This window comes from Sarcophilus harrisii, chromosome 1 (genome assembly GCF_902635505.1).
Source record: "Sarcophilus harrisii chromosome 1, mSarHar1.11, whole genome shotgun sequence".
NCBI lineage: Eukaryota > Metazoa > Chordata > Mammalia > Dasyuromorphia > Dasyuridae > Sarcophilus > Sarcophilus harrisii.
In genome coordinates, this window is record NC_045426.1 from 708,551,108 (window position 1) to 708,572,159 (window position 21,052).

A 21,052-nucleotide genomic window follows, 5' to 3' on the forward strand; every position below is an offset into this window, starting at 1 on the left:
GCACCTAGGTCAAGTTCCAATAATAGTAAGTCTCATCTATACAAATTGAAGCAAGAATCCTAAGAAATCTGAGCTGCAATCTCTGGACTTCATTATAAATGGGTGTGTAGAAACACAAGCCAAAAATCAAGTCGCCCTTAGGTCAATGCAAGATCTAGCACTATCTCTACAAAGCTAGAAAAAATCCTGATATGGCATTGTTTAGACATCACTGTATACCTACACCTGCTTATAGATATTTGAGAATTATCCATCCAAGGCATTAAGTGCAGAAGGCTTCCTTCCCACACAGTACTCTTTGTATCTGACCCAGAGAGGTTTTTTGAGGGGAGGGAGAATAGGGAATGGAGGGCAGAGATTCGTTAACCCATCATTTCCAAATGAATCCTCAACGTCATTAGTGTATTAATCCCTTGGAAACAAGTCCTAGGGCCCTGCCTACAGAGGTACACCTTGTCAGAGGCACCACCTGGTCGGGCCTTCCCATCACACAACCAAAGTAAAAGCCATGCATCCCGGTCCCCTCATTGCCTCCTTCCCCTGACAGCTTCAGACTCCGGCCATCTGGATGAACTCTCTGCCCCTGGAAGTTGCCGTTGCCAAGGTAATTCACTTGCAATACTAAAAAAGCAGCTCACGTTTCCACAGCATGTTCAAAGTATTTTCCTCATTGTTCTTAGACATAAGAATCACACCCATCTCATGGGGAAACAGAGGCCCAGAGCAACGGTCCAGAAGAGCAGCTCTCAGCCTGGGGAAGGGGGAGTACAAACACCACCCCCTTTTAGGCTTGGGGTCCAGAGTTCATGGAATCATAGCCAGGGCTACTTGGATGGTCTTGGTGCCCAACTTCCCTCCCCCACTCAGGCTCAGGGACCCCAAAGCCCAGATCTTCCACCCCTCAATCCAAAGTTCCTCCTGCTGTCTGACACTTTGTCTTAACTGGCTCCCACACCAAACCTCACTCTCAGGAGGAGGCAGGTGGGCAGGTTGGGCTGGAATCTGTGGTGAACTTGTGTCAGACAAGGCCAGGGACCAATCCCCTCACTTCTTTGGACTGTGCAGGGGACAAAAATATGGCTGCCTTCGAGTTCTGTCAGAAAGCAGTAAAGGCCTCAAAAGAGCAGGCACTGATCTAGCAAAGGCTAAAGATAAACATTGACATCTTTCCTTCTTTTAAGAGATGGCGAGACGAAGATTTTATGGCCAAACAAAATTGGCTTTCTTGTGGTGGGGGTTAAACCTGCTGTTATTTAAAAAATAAAGTTAAAAAAGCCCCAGTAGTCTGGGTATGCATTCCCGGCCCAGCCGGATCCCGCCTAGAAAGCGAGCTGGCTGTGAAGTCCCACAGCACGGGAGTCGTCCCAAACATCAACAGCAAGCCTCGCACTGCTGGCTGTTTACATAGGGCGACCTGTGAAGGCCTGGAGGAAGCATGGGCCTGTCCCATGGGAGACAAGCAGCTCGAGTCTTAGAGAGCACAAGTGCCTGGAACAGTGTGGGCTAATGGCTCCTGTCACAACACTAACAATTAACCAAAAGGTGAAGCACAATCTCCTTATAAAAATAAATAAATGTCTCTAAGGCTCTGGGAGATGCTGGCAAGTCACTGCTAGTTTAGCCCCTTCCTAGCACTGAGGCATTAGTCTGAAAACACGAAGAGCACATTTAAAGTCTTACTTTAATGGAACTAATTTTCCTGGAAAGAATTAGTCATCAACGAAGGAGAACGAGAGCTAAGTATACGTTAGTAAGGAACGTTACTATGAAGGATCCAGAACGCCCAGAGTCACTTTTTCTCGTGGCAGCGGCTGCATATGTGCTTTTTCTTTAGCCCAAGTCTCTTACAGTCCAAATCCATCAGAAACCCCTCACCCCAAATGTTAAAACAGCACAACACACTAACGCACAAAAGCTAATGACTTGTGCGTGGAATCTGTGGGGGGCAACAGAAGAGCGGGTGCTGCAGAAGAGCCAGAGCTTTTCCTGAGAGAACTGGGCAAGGCTTAGAAGAGAGGAAGATCTGAAGACGGAGACGTGAGAACGTCAGAGGCAGAAGAACTGAGCTCTAACAACCAAGGGAGGGGAAGAACTCTGGGGAGTTTGTGAAGGGGCCACCTGCAGCCCCTCACCTGGGAATCCTCAATGCTCACACTTGGTGTCCAGCACCCAAAGGTGGCTCCTCCTCAAGAAGTCCCTTTGCTACCTGAGCGGTCATCCCTCCAACATCCCTCCAGGAGAGGCCACTGTGGCCCTCTCCTGCCCCAGAGGCTAAGCTCCTATCTTCAGAGCTCTCCCATCTCCCCAGCTGTGTCCTAAGGTCCCTCAGGATTGGGAAACGTCAGGGTTCCAATGAGTTAATGCTAAAGCTGGATGACTAGGGAACCCAGGGCAAGGAACAGAGCTACCGAAACTAAAGGTTCTCCCCATCCACCATTTTGAATCAACTGGACATAAAAACACTGGAAGAACATCAGGTTAGAATCATTTTGGTCCTAAGATAAAGAGACCACAGCAGCTCAGCCAGGGAACCAAACTACTGAGGAATGGGCTGCTTCTGCCCTTGAGAGACCCTTACCTGGGATACCAATTCTTATCTCTCAGCCAAAACTAACAAGTTTCATAGTTTTACAACTCTGTAAAATGAGGAATGGTTTCACAGATTCATGGATAGTGAAGAGTTTGGTCAAAGCAGCTACCCCCCTACCCCTACCACTCCCCCCAAAAAGGACCCACCACCATCCCTCTTTCCCATACTTAACCCTGCATCCAGACTAGCAAGGCAGGCAGGGGCTTGACTAGGTGTCCAGGGCCGTGCCAGCTCTCACGCACTCTGACTGTTCTCTAGCTCTAAATACCAACACGCTGGTTGGTCCAGAGGACAAGCAGCAGAGAGCTGATGGCAGGGCCTCCAGAGCTCACCTACCCACCACTCCCTTTTTGGGGGGAGACAAGTCAGACTCACAGTGCTACCCGATGGAAGAAGCCAGAGCTACCGCGGCCCCCTGAGGTGCTGCCTTAGTCAGGGACCCAGAACAAAGCAAGAACAAGATCATGGGAGACCCGGGACATGGTCCCTCACAAGCTAGCTTCCAGGGGCGCTGACCAGACTTCCCAGCTCCGAAGGCTCCCCCAAGGCCAACAACCTTCGAGGTCTGGTTCGGGAAAAGCAGGGCTAAGGCTCATACCAACAGAGCCGCCCTTCATGGGATGAAGACTTCACCGCTTTTCGCCCCACCATCCCCATAAAGGGGACAACACATCTATGTGCAGGCCCCTCCTGGCATCGGATAAGGCAACTGACCTTCCTTCACCGATGGTGCACGTCGTCTCGTTCTTTTTCGCCCTTTGTGATCTTCTTCCAGAATCTTGTCATCAAAGCCCGTGAGCTCAATGGTCTCAGACTGACTCGTGGGTCCGGCAGAAAACCATTCAGGCTCCTCTTCTGTATAGGAATCATTTCTTCTGCGCTCTCCAAAGACACGCTTGCTGTCTCCAAATTCTCTCTAAAAGAACGCAGAAAAGAACAGAGGCGTTACAAGGGGGCCCATAGGCAAGACTCATCTCTGCCCCTGCCAGCCACCCTGTGCCCATCCCGAGCAGTGCTATGACCCCAAATCTGGCACAGAGGCAACACAAGTGATTCCCGGGCACCAATGGAAAAGACGCACCCTGAAACGCTTATCCTTGTAGTCTCTCTCCCGGTCTCTCGAGTCTCGGCAGTCCCTCAAGTCTTTATCCCCACTGCGGTGGTCCTTATAAGAGATGATCCTTCCACTGCCAATCCTACGGCCTCCGATCATGCGGACGCCATCGCTGTCCTTCTCCAAGGGGCTCCCTGATCTCCGGGAGCTGACTGAGGTCGTGACATGACAGCCCCCTCCAAAACTGCGTCTCTGGGGACTTAGAACAACATCTAAATCATCTTCTTTTACCCGCTCTCTTGGATCTGTTATAAAAAAAAAAAAAAAAAGGCAGGGGGGAGGAACAACAACAGCATTACGTTCCTCTCTGTCCAAGGGCACTCTCTGTGGGGCCTTACAGAGCAAGCAAGGCTACTGTCAGTCAAAAAGGCAGGGATACTTTCTATTTTAAACAGAGAGAGGGCACGGGTTCTGCTTTTCTTCTCAAAAACATTCTTCAGAACAATTCATTTTCACAATTCCATGAAATCTGGACCATCAAGAAAACAACAAATACTGTGGCCCAATCATCAAGACTCCAGTCAATTCTAGCCTTTTCAGCATCCACTTTTCCTACAAGACACTTGCGTCAGCTCGCTAAGAAGAGCCTACTTGCTGTGGCCACGACTGTGAAGGCCCATCTCACGCTGAGCAAACCAAAATCCCTCAATAAACCACATCCTCTCTGTAAAATGTTCGGAAAGCAGAAAACTCACTTCTCAGGCAGAATGCCTGTGGAAGCCACCACTGCCCAAGCCCTAGTCCGTCGCTACCTGTAAATTCTGCTTCAAGCTACTGTTATCACAACCTCAGTGAAAGGGATTCCAAGGCAGACTAGACTGCTGGGGGAATTGGGAGTGAGGCTTGACTCTGCAGTACTCCTCCAGGAATGAGGCCGGACCCCGGCCTCCAAAGAGCTGAGCTTGGCCCAGAGGAGCTAAATGGACAGGATGGTTTCCCAATTGATGAAAATCTTTCCTAGGGGACCTACCATCTTCCCCAAGGGTCCTGTCCATTCCTATCAGGGGTCTGTGAACTTGGATGTTGAAAACCATTCCATCTTCATTTTTATTAACTTCGAGCATTTCCTCTGATTATCTGTTACTGTGACCCACAAACAAAGGGGTTCAAAGGCTTCAGGAGTCCTACATTAAAGAAAGCCCTGCTCCAACTAGTCGAAGGATCCATGATCTCACCAAGTCAGGCTCTCCCTCCCACAAGGCCTCTGCCCACTACCTCCTTGCCCATAGAGGCTTACCTGCTGCCTTCCGCATCAGGGGCCGCTCCAAGTCCAGCTCTTTCTTGAAGTTTTCTACCGGAGAGTTTCGCCCTGAGGTTGGGTAAAGGGACGCGTGCCACTTCTCAGGATCCCAGACGCCATCGCTGCAGGCCAAGGGAAAACACTCAAGTCATGATACTGAGGAAAGGCAGGCTGTCCACCCTGACTCCAGATTTGTGTGCAACCGAGGGATGGGCAGGGCAGCGGAACAAGTGCTAGCGCGGCCTCCCCTCAACACCTCTGCAGTCAGGGCTGTCTCAGTTGTCCCTGCCTTCCCACTGCCCAGTCAGAAGAGCACACACCTAAGGCTGCCCCTTCCTTCAAAGACCCTCCCCGGAAATCCCGCCTCTCCCCCTCCAGAGCTAGCCACAGCCCAGGACCCAGAGGCAGCCACCTAAGGACTAACAGTTGTTTGGGATTTTATTTCTCCTCCTCCTTTAGGAGGAAAGCCTGCCTCCTAACAACTAGTACCGAGTCCTAGAGCACACCAGAGTCCTGGCTCCGTGCTCTCATTAGAGATGTCTCCCAAGAATTCCAATCCCCTGCTAGGTGACCAAGTCATCTGTGATTGGTCTGTTGGAGGATTCCCTCCCAAATATATTTTTATTTTTACCTTTGAGGAAACTAACATTGACAGAGATTCAGTGCCTTGCCCAGAGCCAAGATGAGAAGGGTCTAAAGGCTAGATTTGAACTCAGGTCTCCCTAGTTCCAGACCCAGCATTCTGTTCATGAGGCAGCACCCAGCTGTTTAGCTCTAAATAGGGAGAGGCATTTTCACAGCCACCTAGCTTTTTCTGGAGACGGCAGTTGGGGCAAAGTGGAAAAATAAAAGTTTTCAATGGGGCCTGTCTATTACTGACGAGAAGTGCCTCAGACCCTTGAGAATCAGCCAAAGAAAGAAAGAAGGCACTTTCTAGCTGTTTTCTAAATGAAGGGAATAGGGGAAGAGGGGGAGGGGAGAGACAGTGAGGCACACAGAGGTCTCCCTACAGGAAACTGGGGAGAGGGTGAGCTATGGAAGCATTAGGCAAGTAACAGCCAACACAGGGAGACACAGTATTTGTGTATTACAACATAAAACACATGGCTGCATTCAAACAGTTCTAATATGATGCAGTGGCAGATAAAAGCTGTCTCAAAGCTGGCAAGAAAGAAATGAAAGAGACCTGGGGAGAGGGAGACAAGGACAGGGAGAGAGAGACACATACACACAGACAGGGAGAGCTAGACATGACCAGTGAGTGAGAGAGATAGACTAAGGAGGTTGGAGACCAAGTATCTGTTCTCAATAATTACAAAGATCTTTCTCATTATAATCCAAATATGGCAAACCTTCCTTTTTCCCCAAAATTAGAAATGTAGTTAATGCCAACATGTCAAACACAGCAAGAAAATCTCTCAAAGAGAGATAGTCAAATGGTAAACATACCTGTCATACTTTTCAGAAAGGCATGAAGGCCGCTGTTTAGAGTGAGGGCGCTCTTTAATGTCCAAAAGTTCCTCCTGAAAAGAGAATTAAACGTGCTGCTCTGAATCACGCTTACAAAGACATAGATCACCTAGTTATAGCTGCCTCATTCCTGAATATTACTCTTACACATATTAAAATCTAACCTATGAGACAGTCCAAATGGCATGAGGAAAGAAGCTGACTCTCAGAACAGCCAATCCATTTCTGATGAACACGTCTGTGCTTCCTCTATGCAGGGCAAAGATCATCTTTCAGTGACACAGAAACTATTAATGGCAAGAAAGCTCCACTACCAAAAATGCTAACACACCTTCAAGGCAGCCCCATTTGCAACAGTAAGGGAAGAAAACTGCATCCTATTTATTCACCAAAAGGCATTTTAGAAAAGAGCAGAAGGAACCCTAACAATTCCCAGAAAACAAAGGGATGCGTGCCACTGTCCAGGCACCTGAGACCCTCTCCTAAGTGGTAGTGTTTCACATGACCAAAGGCCACCCATTCTCTTTTGAGAGGGGACCCAAGAGTCCTCTGGGAGAATGCAGTCACTGCTTCCATTTCAGAGGTGCGGAAATCCTCCCTATGCAGGGTTTGGCAGGAGTAGACAGGGCTCGTCTCTCCCCTGTAAAACCAGCTAAGACCCAAGCAACAAAACCACCAGATCTGAGATCCAAGAAATCATTTCCCAAGAGAGCTCAGTGGAGGCTCAGCCTATTACAAACAAGGGCTAAGAGTCTCCCTTTGGTCAATCCCACCTCCTCGACTCCTGAGGCCCTTTGTGAGCACCTGCCTGCCTTTCTGTCCCTCGGACTCCAGAGCCCACGCTGGCAAGTCTCTAATGCCAAACTCAATTCCTTTCCAGATACTGCAGTAGCTCCCTATAAAATACGAGCTCTGATGTTTGGCCTTCAAAGCCCTTCTTGGCCAACCAGACCGGTCTACTTGCCAGTCCTCATAACAAGCTCTCCTCCCAGCTCTCATTTCAGTGCCTCTGCATGCCTCAACTTCCCAACTCCTGATGGCCATCTTTCCAGCCTAAAAAAGTTTAGTTATGGTATATAGGTTTTCACTTTTTCCCCCCTTTATGTATCCATACAACTGAATTTACTAAGCTCCTTGAAGACAGGACCTTAGGTTTCTGTCTTGGTACTTTCAACACATCTAGCACAGAATGGTACATGAACTAGACATTAATGAAATGCTTGTTGCTAATGACCTGACAAGAACATCCAGGGATTGGCTATTTAGGGTAATGAAAAGGGTGAAAAAAGCCTGCAACACGAAGATTCAAATTACCTGTTCACCTCTGGTGTTGAGCCCAGAGATTAAAAAAATATATATATTAAAACTTAAAACAAAAGTCCCATATCTTCTGTAGAACAAATCCAACACTGCAATAGTTCCTCATAAAACAGGGGAATAGGACAGGGCCGTCAGTTGTTTTCAATGCATTTAGTTTAATAACCAAAGAGCTTCACTCTAGGGTACCCAGATCTCAAATACAGGCAAGGCCAGGCTGCAGCAGTGCTATCTTGACCCAGCTCATCCCTAACCGAACATATTTGACCAAGTCTGCTTCAACCCTCTATAAGCCTCACAAGGAGGAGCTCATCCAATCCTCACACAGGATTCTGAGAACAGCAGTGACCCCCCCCCCCCCAAATCTGAGGATCACTACGCAAGGAAAAATGAAGCTGCCCTTTCCAGTTTTCTTTGGAGGAAGAATTCAGTCCTTCCAGTTAGGTATCTTCTGATTTTTGGTTGAGAAGACTACTTTCATCCTAAGCAGGAGTACTTTGTCCTTAAGAGCCCGGGAGAACTCAAACCCGCGCCAGGGCTCCCAAAAAGAAGCACGCTGCAGATGGGGTGTTTTAGCAGCACCAATCGTGCCGCTAGGGCAGCTGTGAGAAGGGCTTTCAAGGACACTGCAAAAAGGGGTCTATTTCTTGAGGCTGTCTCCATTCATAAAGATCTAGAAAGACAGAGCTACTGCTGAAAGAAAATGCCTAGCAGGCTGCTACCATTCTCTTCCCCCTAGTCCAACCTCCATTGAGTCCTACAGTGATTTTTCTAAAGCACAGGGTTTATATGTCACGCTCTCTACAATAAAAGTGGCTCCCTATCACTTCCAGGATCAAATATAAAATCAATTGGCGTTCCAAGTCCTACCTGATTTAGCCCCTATCCTATCTTCCTCCTCCCATTAACACTGGCCTCCACCTCCTGACTCCTAGCATTGACTCTGGCCAGCACCCATGCCTACAGTGCTTCCCCTTCCTTCAAGTCCCAGATGAGGTCCCATCTTCTATAGAAGGCTGCTGTCAACAGCCCTTAACTCTGGGACTTTCTCCCAATGACTCCCCTCCAGGTGATCCTTTCTGCAGATTGTCCACTCAGCTCTTTGCATACTGCCTCCCCATTTTCAAGGGCAAGAACCTTAAGGCTCTGTATCCTCCACACCTGCCACACAATAGGGACTTAAAAAATGTTTACTGACTAATGTTCCTTCAAACAATGACACCTCAGAAGTGAACATTAAATGCATTTTGTGGAATTCTAAGCACTTTCCTCACAACAACCCATGCAGGTCTTTGAGTCCAGGAGAATGCAAAGTTCTGCTAAGTCCAAGACAAACTGAAAAAGAAATGTGGCTCCTCTGCAGGCTTCTGGGGCGAGTCACCTCTGAGGAAAGGCTCTTCATGTTTTGCCTGACTTCACATGTATAATTGATGGCATAGCACCTGTCCTTTTAAGGGACTGGGGAACTGCAACAGGGAGGGGGAGATAATTCAGAAAACATTTTTTAAAAATAGGTGATAAAAATCCTAGAGGTTTTTTAATCAAGTCACTCAGTTGTTAATAAAAAAAGAGAATTGAAATGCAAGACAGATGAAGTAATTTCCAAGTGATGGATTTGGAAAGAAATATGAATATTGTTGTAAGCAAATACTATATGTATTTTTCAGCTTTCATTATTAAGGCTTCCAAAATACTTTATATGAACTAATTTGATTTGTGCAGAAACCCTGTGAAGTATATACTACAGGAATCATCTACATGTGACAGATGAAAAAAAAACAGGAACGGCGAAAAATGACTTAAGAGGGGTTTCCTGGCGGAAGTGTCAGAGGCAGGACTGAAACCAGGCCTCCCTCGCTTGCCCCACACCAAGTTGCCTCTATAAAGAGAAGTTCACAGATGATTTTAGAAATGAGAGTTTCATTATGGCTGCTCATTCTGGGGGGCTAGACCCTTACTGGAAAAGGGCTGGAAGGGACTTTGGAAAAGATGACCTAATATAATCCTCTCAATCTCAGTGAAAAAATATTAAGTTCTCCTGGGGGCAATGATGACCCAAAGTCAAGTGGCTAATAAACAGCTAAATTTTAGCTACAGGCTCTGCCCATGAAGGTGGACCAGAGGATCTTTGCTTTAAAGGTCAAAACCCTATCCTTGGAATGGGATTCTAAGAATCCCTGAGTTTCCTTAAAAAACTCAGCTCTAAAATAGAAAACTGATTACTTGAAATTGAAAAGTTTCTGTGCAAACAACATTAATGAATCTAGGAGAAGGAATTGGGGGGAGGGGGAGGTCTTTGTCTCAAACTCCTGGTGAAAATTTGGTATCCAAGATTATGTATAAACAACTAAGAAATCAACACACACACACACATTAAAAAACAAAATAGACTTTCCACAATAGATAAAATAGTCAAAGGATAGGAATAGTTTTCAAAAGAACTGCAAGATACTCAGAAGCACAAGGAAAAAGCTACAAATCACTAATAAAAGAGAAATGCAAATCAAAACAATCCTGGGCTTCCAACCCTCAAACCTTGCAAATTAGTAAAGATGCCAAAAAATAGCAAGTTAATGTTGGAGAAGCTATGAAGTGATGGGCACCTTAATATATACATTGTTAGTAGAGCTGTGAAACAGTGTAAGCATTCTAAAAAGCCATTTCAAATAATGCAAATAAGTAACTAAAATGTTTCTTTGACCAAAAGAATCTATTACTTGCCTTAAAGCTCAAGGAAGCCACTGTTAAAAAGTCTTCACAGACTCCAAAATATTGATAGCATTTTTTTTTGTGTGTCAGCGAAGACTTGGAAATAAAGTAAATGCCCATCGATTGGGAAATGACTAAACAAACTGTGGTGTAAGAATGTAATAGATCCTATGGTGCCGTAAGAAATGATGTATATACAGAGAAGCCTGGAAAGATCTGTATGAACAGTCAAGAAAACGATCTACACAGAGACAACACAGATAGACCTATGCACCAAAAGCTTAACGATAAATATAACAAAATGAAAAGAGATGAGAAGAGACCCCCCCGCCCCCTCCAACCTATCCCTTCATGGAAGTAGAAAGTCCATAGGTACACTGCACAGATGTTCAGACTTTATCTAACAATAAATTGTGCTGATGTTTTTTTTCCTCTAAAAAAAGAAAAAAAAAAGTCCAATTTATCATAAAGGATGGTTCTCTGAAAGGAGAAGGGATACATGGATTGCCAGGGAAATCAGAAATAGAAAAATTAAAAAAAAAAAAAAAAGATTAAGCTCAAGCATCACTCCCCTAGAAATGACTATAACTCAAATTATCCAGGAAAAAAATACTTTGTTCAAAAACAAAAAATAAAACAAGAAAAAACACAAAATCTTCTGGCAACATAATCTATGGACAGATTCATGACAAAAACACTGCCTCAACTTCCACTGAACAGTTTCTATTTACAGAGAAACGGATACCAAACGTTTTTTAAGACTATTCCTGTGACTCTTGGCTCCCAATACTGTCTTTTCACCCGTTCTTCACTATTAAAAAGAAGTTAAGAATGTTGCCATGCTGTAAATGAATATGGAGAACCCCGAAAAGTATGACCAAACTCATACAAACTGTTGCAGAGTAAAAATCAGGAAGACAATATATACAATAACGGAAATGGAAATGTTTTTAAAAGGGAGAGAAAATGAAGGCAATTTACATGGTATTTATTAAAATGATCAAATGGAACCAAAAGAATCGTGGCAAAGGGCTTTTATTAAGTACCTGCTATGAGGGCAGGCACTGTGCAAAGGCTGGGACCCAAAGTAAGAGTAGGACAAGGACAAAGGGCGCCTGCCCTCGAGGAGCTCCTCATCTCTGGGAGGAAAGAGCACAAGCAAACCAGTTCTGGGTGCGGCAAGCAGGAGGCACTCTCCCTCTCCCCAAGAGTCCTCCCTTCCCAGCAGAGCTGGCAGTCCTCGGGCGTGGACAGTGCCCGTCCTGTCTCGGTGTTGGTGGGGGGTCAGTTTCACTTGCCCTTTTAACAAAAGGGAGGCAGGGCAAGAGAAAAACCAAGGTGACACAAAAACAAGAGTCAAGAGACAAAATTTAAAGAGAAAATAGGGAAAAGTGGAAATCAATTGTTAGCGCTCGCCAACTGGTTTCACTTGAGGACATTTGCCCTGTATTCTCTTAGTGATTCTTCCCCAGGGAGAAGATAGCATGTGGAAAAGGCAAGGAGCTGCCCCAGAACCACAGCCAACATGCACTAGCTGGGGAACCCAGCAAGTAGTTTCCCCTCAAATTAACCTAAATGCAGAGGCTTTGAGAGGGTGCCACAGAGAGTAGGGCCTGGTGTCAGGAAGAGCTGGCTTCAAATCCAGCCTCCACTGCCACAAAGTAACCCTGTCATCCTCAAGGGTGGGGAATGGGGAATGGGGAATGGGGTACATCTCCTGCCTTCCCAGGGGAGGATCCCCTTCCACTACTTACAAAACCATCCCAAAGGAGTTAAGTGTAAAAGTATTACAGAAAAGCTTGCTGTCACTGTAGAGGTGGCCACTGTTATAGGGAGTTCCTCATACAAAAGAAATCCAGTCCAGTCCCCATCCTAAGCCTGAGGCAAGTGATCAGATGAGGGGACCCAGGAACCCAAAGAGATCAGGCAGGGCCTGGCTGGGTTCCTCTTAGGGAATGGGAGGATGGAGCAGGGCAGTTTACAGAAGTTCTTAGTCCCCCACCACACAAGGAAGGCTGCTGGAGCCCCAGCCTCAAAGGGGACCCTGCTGTTCAGTACTTGGCATTCAAAAAAACAAAACAAAACACAACAACCACAAACAAGACCTAAAAGCAGGCTCCTCCCCTCCCCCAGGATTCTCCATCTTTTACTCCTGAGCCCCCAAAATTTAGCCCCCCAAACCTTCCTTCTACCTGAGAGGTTCTAAGACGCTTAGGCCATTTTGACATGCCTCAAGTATTAGAATTTATAGTTTCTAGACAAGCACATCACTAAAATTCATCCCCAGTAACAGAAGCTTCATTATATCTAACAGCCAGCTACCACGATCTATACCTGCTCTCGTCCCTAAGGCAGCCTAGTTAATCTCTCACCTCCAAATCTGTGTCTGAAACTACCAACCCCCTCAGTTCACCCCCACCTAGAAGTTTCTGCTGATCCATCACATTGTTGGCCCCCCCCAAACCCTCACAGCCTCTGCTCTGGGATTACCTCCCATTTACATAATATCTTGCTATGGCATGTTACCTCGGGGTTCCTTGCAGACAGGGGGGCAAGCATTCAGGTTAAGCTGAACCACAAGTGTTCTTTATAGAAAATGGGCAATTCCCCCTTCTCATAAAAATGAGAGCTACTTGTGCTCCTCTACACCCCCATCTATAGCTCCCAAGAATACTCTTCTCATCTCTCTTTCCAAGGAAAGGAGGGACATCACTAGCACAGGAGAATGGCCCACTAGCTCCCTTTCATTTTCTTTTTTTTAATTAAAGCTTTTTATTTTCAAAACATATGCATGGATAATTTTTCAACACTGACCCTTGCAAAACTTTGTGTTCAAATTTTCCCCTCCTTCCCCTCAACACCTCCCCTAGATGGCAGTTAATTCCCTTTCTTTTGACAGGGTACTCAAAACCAGACCCTCAATATCAGCCCACTCCTGGTTTAAAAAGGCATCTCACATGATCTCCAACTAAGTCAATGGGCAACAAACAGTGGAGTAAATTCAGATTCATCAATGATCCAAGATCTGAAGTAAGGGCCTCAAACTTCCATTTGTCAAGTCAAACTATAAAGATCCACTTTCAGCTCCTTCATTACCCTTTGGCTTCCTGGGTCCCCTCATCTGATCGCTTGCCTCAGGCTTAGGATGGGGACCGGACTGGATTTCTTTTGTATGAGGAACTCCCTATAACAGTGGCCACTTCTACAATGAGCTTTTCTGTAATACTTTTATACTTAACCCCTTTGGGATGGCTTTGTAAGTAGTGGAAGGGGATCCTCTCCTGGATGGCAGGATGGGTTTGGAGTCCAAGACCGCCTAGGTCCAAGCCTCTCCTCTGTTCTGTGTGACCTCGGGCCAGCCAACTGTACTTCTGATGACCTTTTCTAGCTTCCTGTGACACACTACCATTTCAGAGGCACCAACAAGCAGAAATGACAAAAAAAAAAAAAAAAAAAAAAAAAAAAAAAAAAAAAAGACTGAGACAGACACCCTCAGATGATGCAGCCTATAGACACAAGACTGTCTGCTAACAAACAAACATTAAGGTAGAGGTGATAGATAGACTGCCACAGGACAAAGTCAACAGGAAGGCTACTCCACTTTTGAAGAGTTTGACTTTCCCTTGGGCCACTTGCTAGCTAGCAATTTTTATACTGGATTATCTCGGGTCCCTAAAACAAAAGGGGGCTTGGGAACATGTTTATAACATCTAAACAAAACACTTAAAACAAAATGCCCATTTTACAATAGCTTACTGTTCATATTTTAAAATTAGGGCTATTAAAAACCTCCACATGAAGACTCTCAAGAAGATGTAATAAATACACTTTAACATCTCTCTAAAGAGAAAACGGGCATAATTTCTCATAGCTAGGTCATCTCCACCAAGACTTCCAACAATCCACAGGTTAGCAAAAGGAAAAGTAGATCAGGATATAAGGACGGTTGAATCATCTCAGAGAAGACATCTGAATTTTAATTATGTACATCAGCCCTTCTACTTAGTTCTTGGCAAAATTCTATTTCATGTATCCAATATGAGAGAATTTTTACCTGAAGCATTCAAGTGCAAACTTTTATATTCAATGTATGGAAATTCCTTTCACCTCTAGGAGTGTCTCTCCAATTTAGTAAGAAGGGCTGGGGAGCTGTCCAGGGTCTCACGGTTAGTAAGAGGCAGAATTTTGAATCCAAGTCTTCCTGCTTCCAAGCTCACTACATTCAGAGACTAGCACACTGCCTCATGTCCATTTTTGGAGCAAATGACAAGTACAAACTAAAGCCTATAACTTTGAAACATTTGATTCCCATAATCCAAGGGAAGAACATCTAGCCCGTTATCAAAGACATGTCCCCTTCCACCAGTCATTATTCTTGCTTTTGACATTCACATGCACCCCAAATAACATACTACCTATCCAAGTCCAATTTACCACCGAGATCATTAACACTTTCAACTGTAGAAACACCTGGTCTGAGGAAGGAATGGTTAGGGAAATGAGGAAGAATTATCTTTCGCTTCATCTCATTCAGAAAAAAAGCCGGTGATACCATCTTTTTCAGAACTACTTGTATACCAAAGAGCTAATGCTGAAAGATACTCTGATCACTCTGACCTCGTAATTCAGTCCTTCTGACACTTCCCCACTAATCGATCTCAAAACTGATTGTTCAAAAACCATTGGCCTTGATAACAAGGTCCCACTGTACTTGCCAGATGTAGTGAAATTCAGGTGAAGTCTTAAGGATTACTTATATTCAAGAGGATTACTTAAGGATTACTTATATTAATACATTTCTGAAGCCTGTTTTGGAGATTTCTCCAAGCTAAATTTTTTAAAACTTTATTTAATATTTTGGTTTGGGTGATATGAAAGTTTTAAGAGTCAAAATCCAGACACAAAAATTGAGATATACTCACAGAATCATAGGATTCAGAACTGCAAATGATCTTAGATGACCAATTCCAATTTTCTGATTATTTATGGAAAAGGAAACCAAGATCCAGAATAAGAGACCTGTTCAAGGTCCCCCAGGTTGGCAGGCAGGATGGGAAGCTATGTCTGTGGTATCTAAAATCCAGCACTCTAAGGCCACACTTCAGATAAAACAAACACTCATTGATGCAATGATGTAGAACAGGCAGGGTCAGAGAGGAGCATAGATTGTTGATCTTTTAATTTCACTTCCTATGGTCACATTTTAGTGAAACAATTGTGTCCCCTCAAACAAGATCTGAACATTTGGAAATGTGGCACAAGGCACCTTGAACCAGACCTGAAATTCCCAGTCCTGGTTTCAGAAGTAAAGTTTTTGTACTTGGAAGGCAGCTAAAGTGTTGAAGGTTCACTGAGAACCCAAGCTTTGTTCCAATACTTCCTCTATGGGTAAACAACTCCCTAACCCCACTGTCATCCTCTCTGCAAACAACCTGGTGAAGCACATGCAGAGAGCCAAGTGCTTTTTAGCCCTCAAGTGCTTCCTTATCAAAGAAGATTGCTTCCCCCACCAAACCAATACCAAAGTGTTTCAAAATCATTTTCCTTTGTTTTCACATAGAGAAGTCACACCTTCCGCTCTCACATGCCTATTTGATAAACTAAAATATGGAGCTATTAAAAAGGCATTTTTAAAGCTTTCAAAATGGGTACCAGTCAAGTCAACGAGCTTGCAAGACAGAAAATTCAAGCAAGATGAACCAGTGAAGGGGAAAAAAAAAATCATATCTATCACTCTTGTTCAACTACTAAATTTTTTATATTACTGGGGGATGGGGGTGGGGGAGAATCCAGGTGAAGTGACTTGCCCAGAGTCACACAGCTAGTCTGAAGTCAAATTTAAGCTCAGGTCCTGCTGACTCCAGGGCCAATGATCTATTGCACCACCCAGCTGCCTCTCCTTTGTATTTATCAAAACAACCTGCTAAATAACAGATTTTGGAGCAAATGGCTTTGTGAGTCTGGCTTCCTGTAATAATTTTTTTAAAACCACAAGTAAAACCAAAAGGTACAACGAGGAACACCACTTAATCTTAATTTTTTAATACAGGAATGGCTATGGCGAGGAGCAGAAAACAAGGGGAAACCCAAGCTCAACGGCATTAGCATCCACAGAGATGACCTGGATTGGAGCTGCTCAACCACACCTGCCCAGCTGCTTCCCATTGGTTCTCACTTGAACCTCAACCACTTTACAGCAGATCCCTTAACCTTCTAAATTAGCTCTGACCCAGAGAAAGAACAGGGATACAAAAGAATTTCTTCCAATAATAACAGTTACTATGTTAAAGCACTCTAGATATTCTCACCAACATTAATGTTTCCCATGGGCTCTATAGACAATATAAGAAAAGTATCATGGAGACCTGTTAATCTCTTAGATTCGCTTGGCAGCCCTATCTCCCTATATTGAAAATAAAGTCAGAGTAGGCAAGTCCACAAAGCTTTTCCCCCAGGAAAAAACGGAAAGGCTAAAGGTAAGAATTATAAATGTACTATAAGATCTTTCACTTGTAACTATCACAAAAATCTGAGAAACATTTTCTGAGCCAATTTGTAACATTCTGTGTTACAATGACAAAACGGAAAAAAAAAAAAAGTTTCCTGTGCCTAATTTAGAATGTAAGGAAAAAACAAGGAAAAGGGGGGAAAAAAACAACAAACCTCATACCCAATTAATCTGAACAAGCACACTAGACAGCATTCCTTTCAGGAAATATGTCACCTCCTAAGAAAATATTCCACACAAGACACTCATTTTGTGAATCATTAAGGAGTTAATGTTTACACAACTATTTGAACCAATAACACACTAGTTACAGAACACTTACAGAATTTACAAAGCACCCTCAATAAAAAGGATGCTTCCACAGCACAAGCACTCACATAGGAGTGAAGAAGATTCCCCTGAGCTCTAAGGTTCTGGGATCTAAAACAGGCTTAAATGTTCCTAACTCGCTGCACAATCCAAAAAATGTCATCTGATCATCAAATCAATTTCCAACACAGAGCCAAGATGAATAATAGCTGCTCAATGGTCACTTCCCTCCAATCTGTAAAAGAAACTATTAGAAGCAAAGCTTACTTTTGTGTAACGATGTGGGGATTTTGAGGCTGGCAGCTTCTTCAGGTCAAGGAAAGGTTCACCATTTTCTGTCTCTCCCCCACCTCTTCTATCCATGGCTATTTGTGGGTCTTTAACTCTATGCACCTGAAAGGAAAAACCAGCGCAGGTTTATGGCTCAATCTAAGTGGGCTTTAGAAATACATTTCAGTGGCTTTCCTTTCTTTAAAGTGGGGCTCCTCTCCTAGGAGCTAACCCGAGTGGCCAAAAAAAACCCCCAAAGAAAAAACACTGGTGTAGAAGCTATTTTCTGAACCAACTTGGGAAAGAGGAACGTCCCTCATCTCACAGGTTAAGAGGAATTAGCGCAGAGAAAGAGCGGCAGAAGCAGGGGCTGAGCTCACTGAACGGCACAACCGGGCACAAGATAACCGAAGATTAGTCACGGCCACAGAGCGCGGTGGGAAGTTTCGTGGAGAAGAAAAAGCTGCTAAACTCGGGGAAGGAAACTTTCCCCGAATCCGCGCGAGCTCCAATTACGCATCCCGGTGTTAACGAGGGCTCAGCGTTCAGAAGCAGATGTCAGGGCCCCGGCTGCCCCGCGTTACGCGGGACAGCCCAGACCTGACCCAAGAAGTCCCCACCCCCAGCTCGGAAGAGGAGGGATTGTAGCCTCCTTCTTCCCCAGGGAGGAGGGACCGTAGCCTCCTTCTTCCCCAGGGAGGAGGGACCGTAGCCTCCTTCTTCCCCAGGGAGGAGGGACCGTAGCCTCCTTCTTCCCCAGGGAGGAGGGACCGTAGCCTCCTTCTTCCCCAGGGAGGAGGGACCGTAGCCTCCTTCTTCCCCAGGGAGGAGGGACCGTAGCCTCCTTCTTCCCCAGGGAGGAGGGACTGTAGCCTCCTTCTTCCCCAGGGAGGAGAAGAGCCTAGGAATCGGAAGGCTGCGGGCCTCCATCTGCCTTAGCCGCCCCCGACTCCCGGGGGAGCTCCGCACGGCCCCGAGCTTCGCTCCGAGGGAGCTCCCTCCCCGCAGGGGAGCCCCGTTCCACGGGAAGCCCTCCGGGGCCAAAGTCAGGCTCCGCTCCCGCGGGCCACCCGGCTGCCCCCGCGCAAGCATTCCAGCCTGCCGGGGCCGGGCAGGGGCTCCAGCTGCCCCGGCCCCCCCCCGCCCCCGCGGCGGCGGCCTACCTTAGGAAGGAGAGCAGAGGCTAGGCCCGCTGCCCACCCCGGCAGGGCCCCGCCCCCGCCCCGCCGCTCGGCCCCGGCCGGACAGGAGGAAGCCCCCGGCCCCGGCCCGACGCCGGGCTGGCCGCAGGCCCCTCCTCCCGGGGGCCGGGCCGCGCACTCACCGTGCGGAAAAGGGAGGCGGGCAGGGACGACGAGAGGAGCCCCTCAGCAGCGCCTCGGGCCGGGCTCGGCCCAGGCCCAGGCCCCGGCCCCGGCGCCGCCGCCGCCGCCACCGTCACGGCCGCCGTGCTGCCGCCCTGTGCTCGTCCGGCCCTCCTCGCCTTCGGCCCCGGCCCGGCCCGGCCCCGCGGCCGCCCCCTGCCCGCCCGCTAGCTCGCCCTCCTGCCCGCCTGGCTGCGCCTCGCGCCCCGAGCGAGCGTGAGCGCGACGGCGCGTGCGCAGGGAGGTCGAGGGAGCGAGGGCCGCCCCGAGCCTTCCGTGGGCCCCCGCGCAGCCGCAGCCCCGCGCGCGCGCGCTCCCGAGCCCGGCTGACCCTCCCCCGGACGCTCCTTGGGCCCGGCCCCACTCCCGCCCCACCCTCCCCGGCCCCGAGCGCCAGCTCGTTCGCTAGTTTCTTTTTCAGAGCTCTGAATCTGTCTCCCCTCAGCCGCCGTAACCGGGGCCTTCACTCCGCCCCCTTTCCCCGCCCCTTTAATAACTCCCTCCACGCACCGGCCCTTGCGCTTGCGCCGGCATCGCCGCGGCTGACAACACTCCGGGCTCCCCCCGCCCCCCGTCCCCGGCTAGGAGGTGTCCTCGGGGGAGCCTGAATGGAAAATGCAATTCTTTCAAAAGTAAAGCGAGAGGGCTGTGATCCCGAGAGGGAGGATTCCCGCGCTTTGCCCGATTGCCCACGTCCAGCGGGGCAGATTTCGAAAGGAGGAGGCAGAAGCGAGAAGTTAAGGCTCCCGCCCAGCTATAGCGAGAGCGAATGGTCGCGAGGGCGATGGCCCCTCAGGCGTTCGGCGAGGGCAGGCCCGGGTGCCGGGAGCGCGCGACTGGGGGCCCTCCCGACTCTGGCCGGGGCTCGGGCGCGCGCTGCCAGGCGTCAGGCTTTGCGTCCGCCTGTGCACGCGCTCAGGAGGGCTGGCGCCTGGGGGAGGAAGGAGCCGGAGCCTAGACGTCCGGGCCACGCCTCCCCTGGCTTCTGGAAGGCTTTCCAGCCCCTTCCTCCCTCCCCCATCCCGTGTTTACGGCCGGGGGGGGGGGGGGGGGGGTTAACTGAGGCCCCCGAGACGTTAACGCGGAAATGTCCGTGTCAGAAGCGCGATTAATTAGTCGCCAGGGTTTGCCTCCGGCGAGACTCATTCCTTCCCCGAGCATTTATTTAGTGCCTATGGTGTGCCGGGTGCTAGGAAAAGGGACCGGCTTTGTCCCAACGGGAGTAGAGCATCCCAAACGCCTCAACCCTTCCCCAATCCAATCCCATCCAGACGCAGTAAGCATCTGCCGGGGATGCAAAAAGGCCCGTGACAATCCCTGCCCCCAGCAGCTCGCGATCCCACCGACTTGGGGGTGTCGCCAGAAGCTAATCACCATCCCCGAAACTCGGGAGATACCAGGCGAATAACGGGGGGAAGGCTCTGGAGGGAGGCGGGGCTAGCTGGGACTTAAGCCGGCATCGTGCCTTCATTTAGTGACTGAGGACCTTTGAACCTCGGACGGGAAGGGATGTCAAAGGTCACTGAGCTCGAAGGGACCCCCTTAGGCCGATACCCTGCTTTGGAAAATGGGGAAAGCGAGACCCAGGGCACCTTGCCCAAGATCCGCAAGCCTCTCTCAGCGGCTCAGTTGGAGCCCAGGTTTTCTTCAGCGCCTTCCTCAAACACGCATCTCCCTGAGAAGGTAAACCTCTCTCTGCATAGAGCTGCCCAGGTGAGAGAGCGAGCCCCTCGTATGTACGTCTGACAAGTCTCCCACACGGATGCTCACAGCAACCCTGTGAAGTCGCGACTGTTATCGTCCAGATGCTACGAGGGAGACAAACAGGCCAAGAGCCCGGTCCGGGCCCGCAGCCCCTAGGAGCTGCCGAGGCTGCGTTTGAGCTCGGTTTTGCGACCCCAGACCCGGCCTTCTGGCCTCTGCTGCACCCACGTGTCCACGGAGAGGGAGTCGGGGCGTGGGAGCCTTCTGCAGGAAGAGGAGAGACTCCAGAGCCAGTTCCCCAGGTGTCCGGGCTCAAGCTGAAAACTTAACAGTCCGCGCTCTGGAGCTCGTTAGAGCAGCTCCAGCCCACCCCTAATGGACCATAATGCAACCCCGGCGGCTGTAATTGTTCGAAATCGCTTCCTTAAAGACATCCGTGATCCCGATCGCTGATAAT

General features: G+C 48.0%; 1 protein-coding gene across 1 annotated transcript in view; it reads right to left on the reverse strand.

Moving 5' to 3' along the window:
• Positions 1–19,417, reverse strand: part of EIF4ENIF1 (eukaryotic translation initiation factor 4E nuclear import factor 1) — a 41,327-nt gene extending 21,910 nt beyond the window's left edge. Inside the window, 6 exon segments of the mRNA XM_031948924.1 lie at positions 3,305–3,506; positions 3,672–3,949; positions 4,942–5,066; positions 6,394–6,467; positions 17,525–17,650; positions 19,402–19,417. Coding sequence (XP_031804784.1) covers positions 3,305–3,506; positions 3,672–3,949; positions 4,942–5,066; positions 6,394–6,467; positions 17,525–17,620 — 775 coding nt within the window. The 5' untranslated portion in view covers positions 17,621–17,650; positions 19,402–19,417.
• Positions 19,418–21,052: the final 1,635 nt, after the last annotated feature.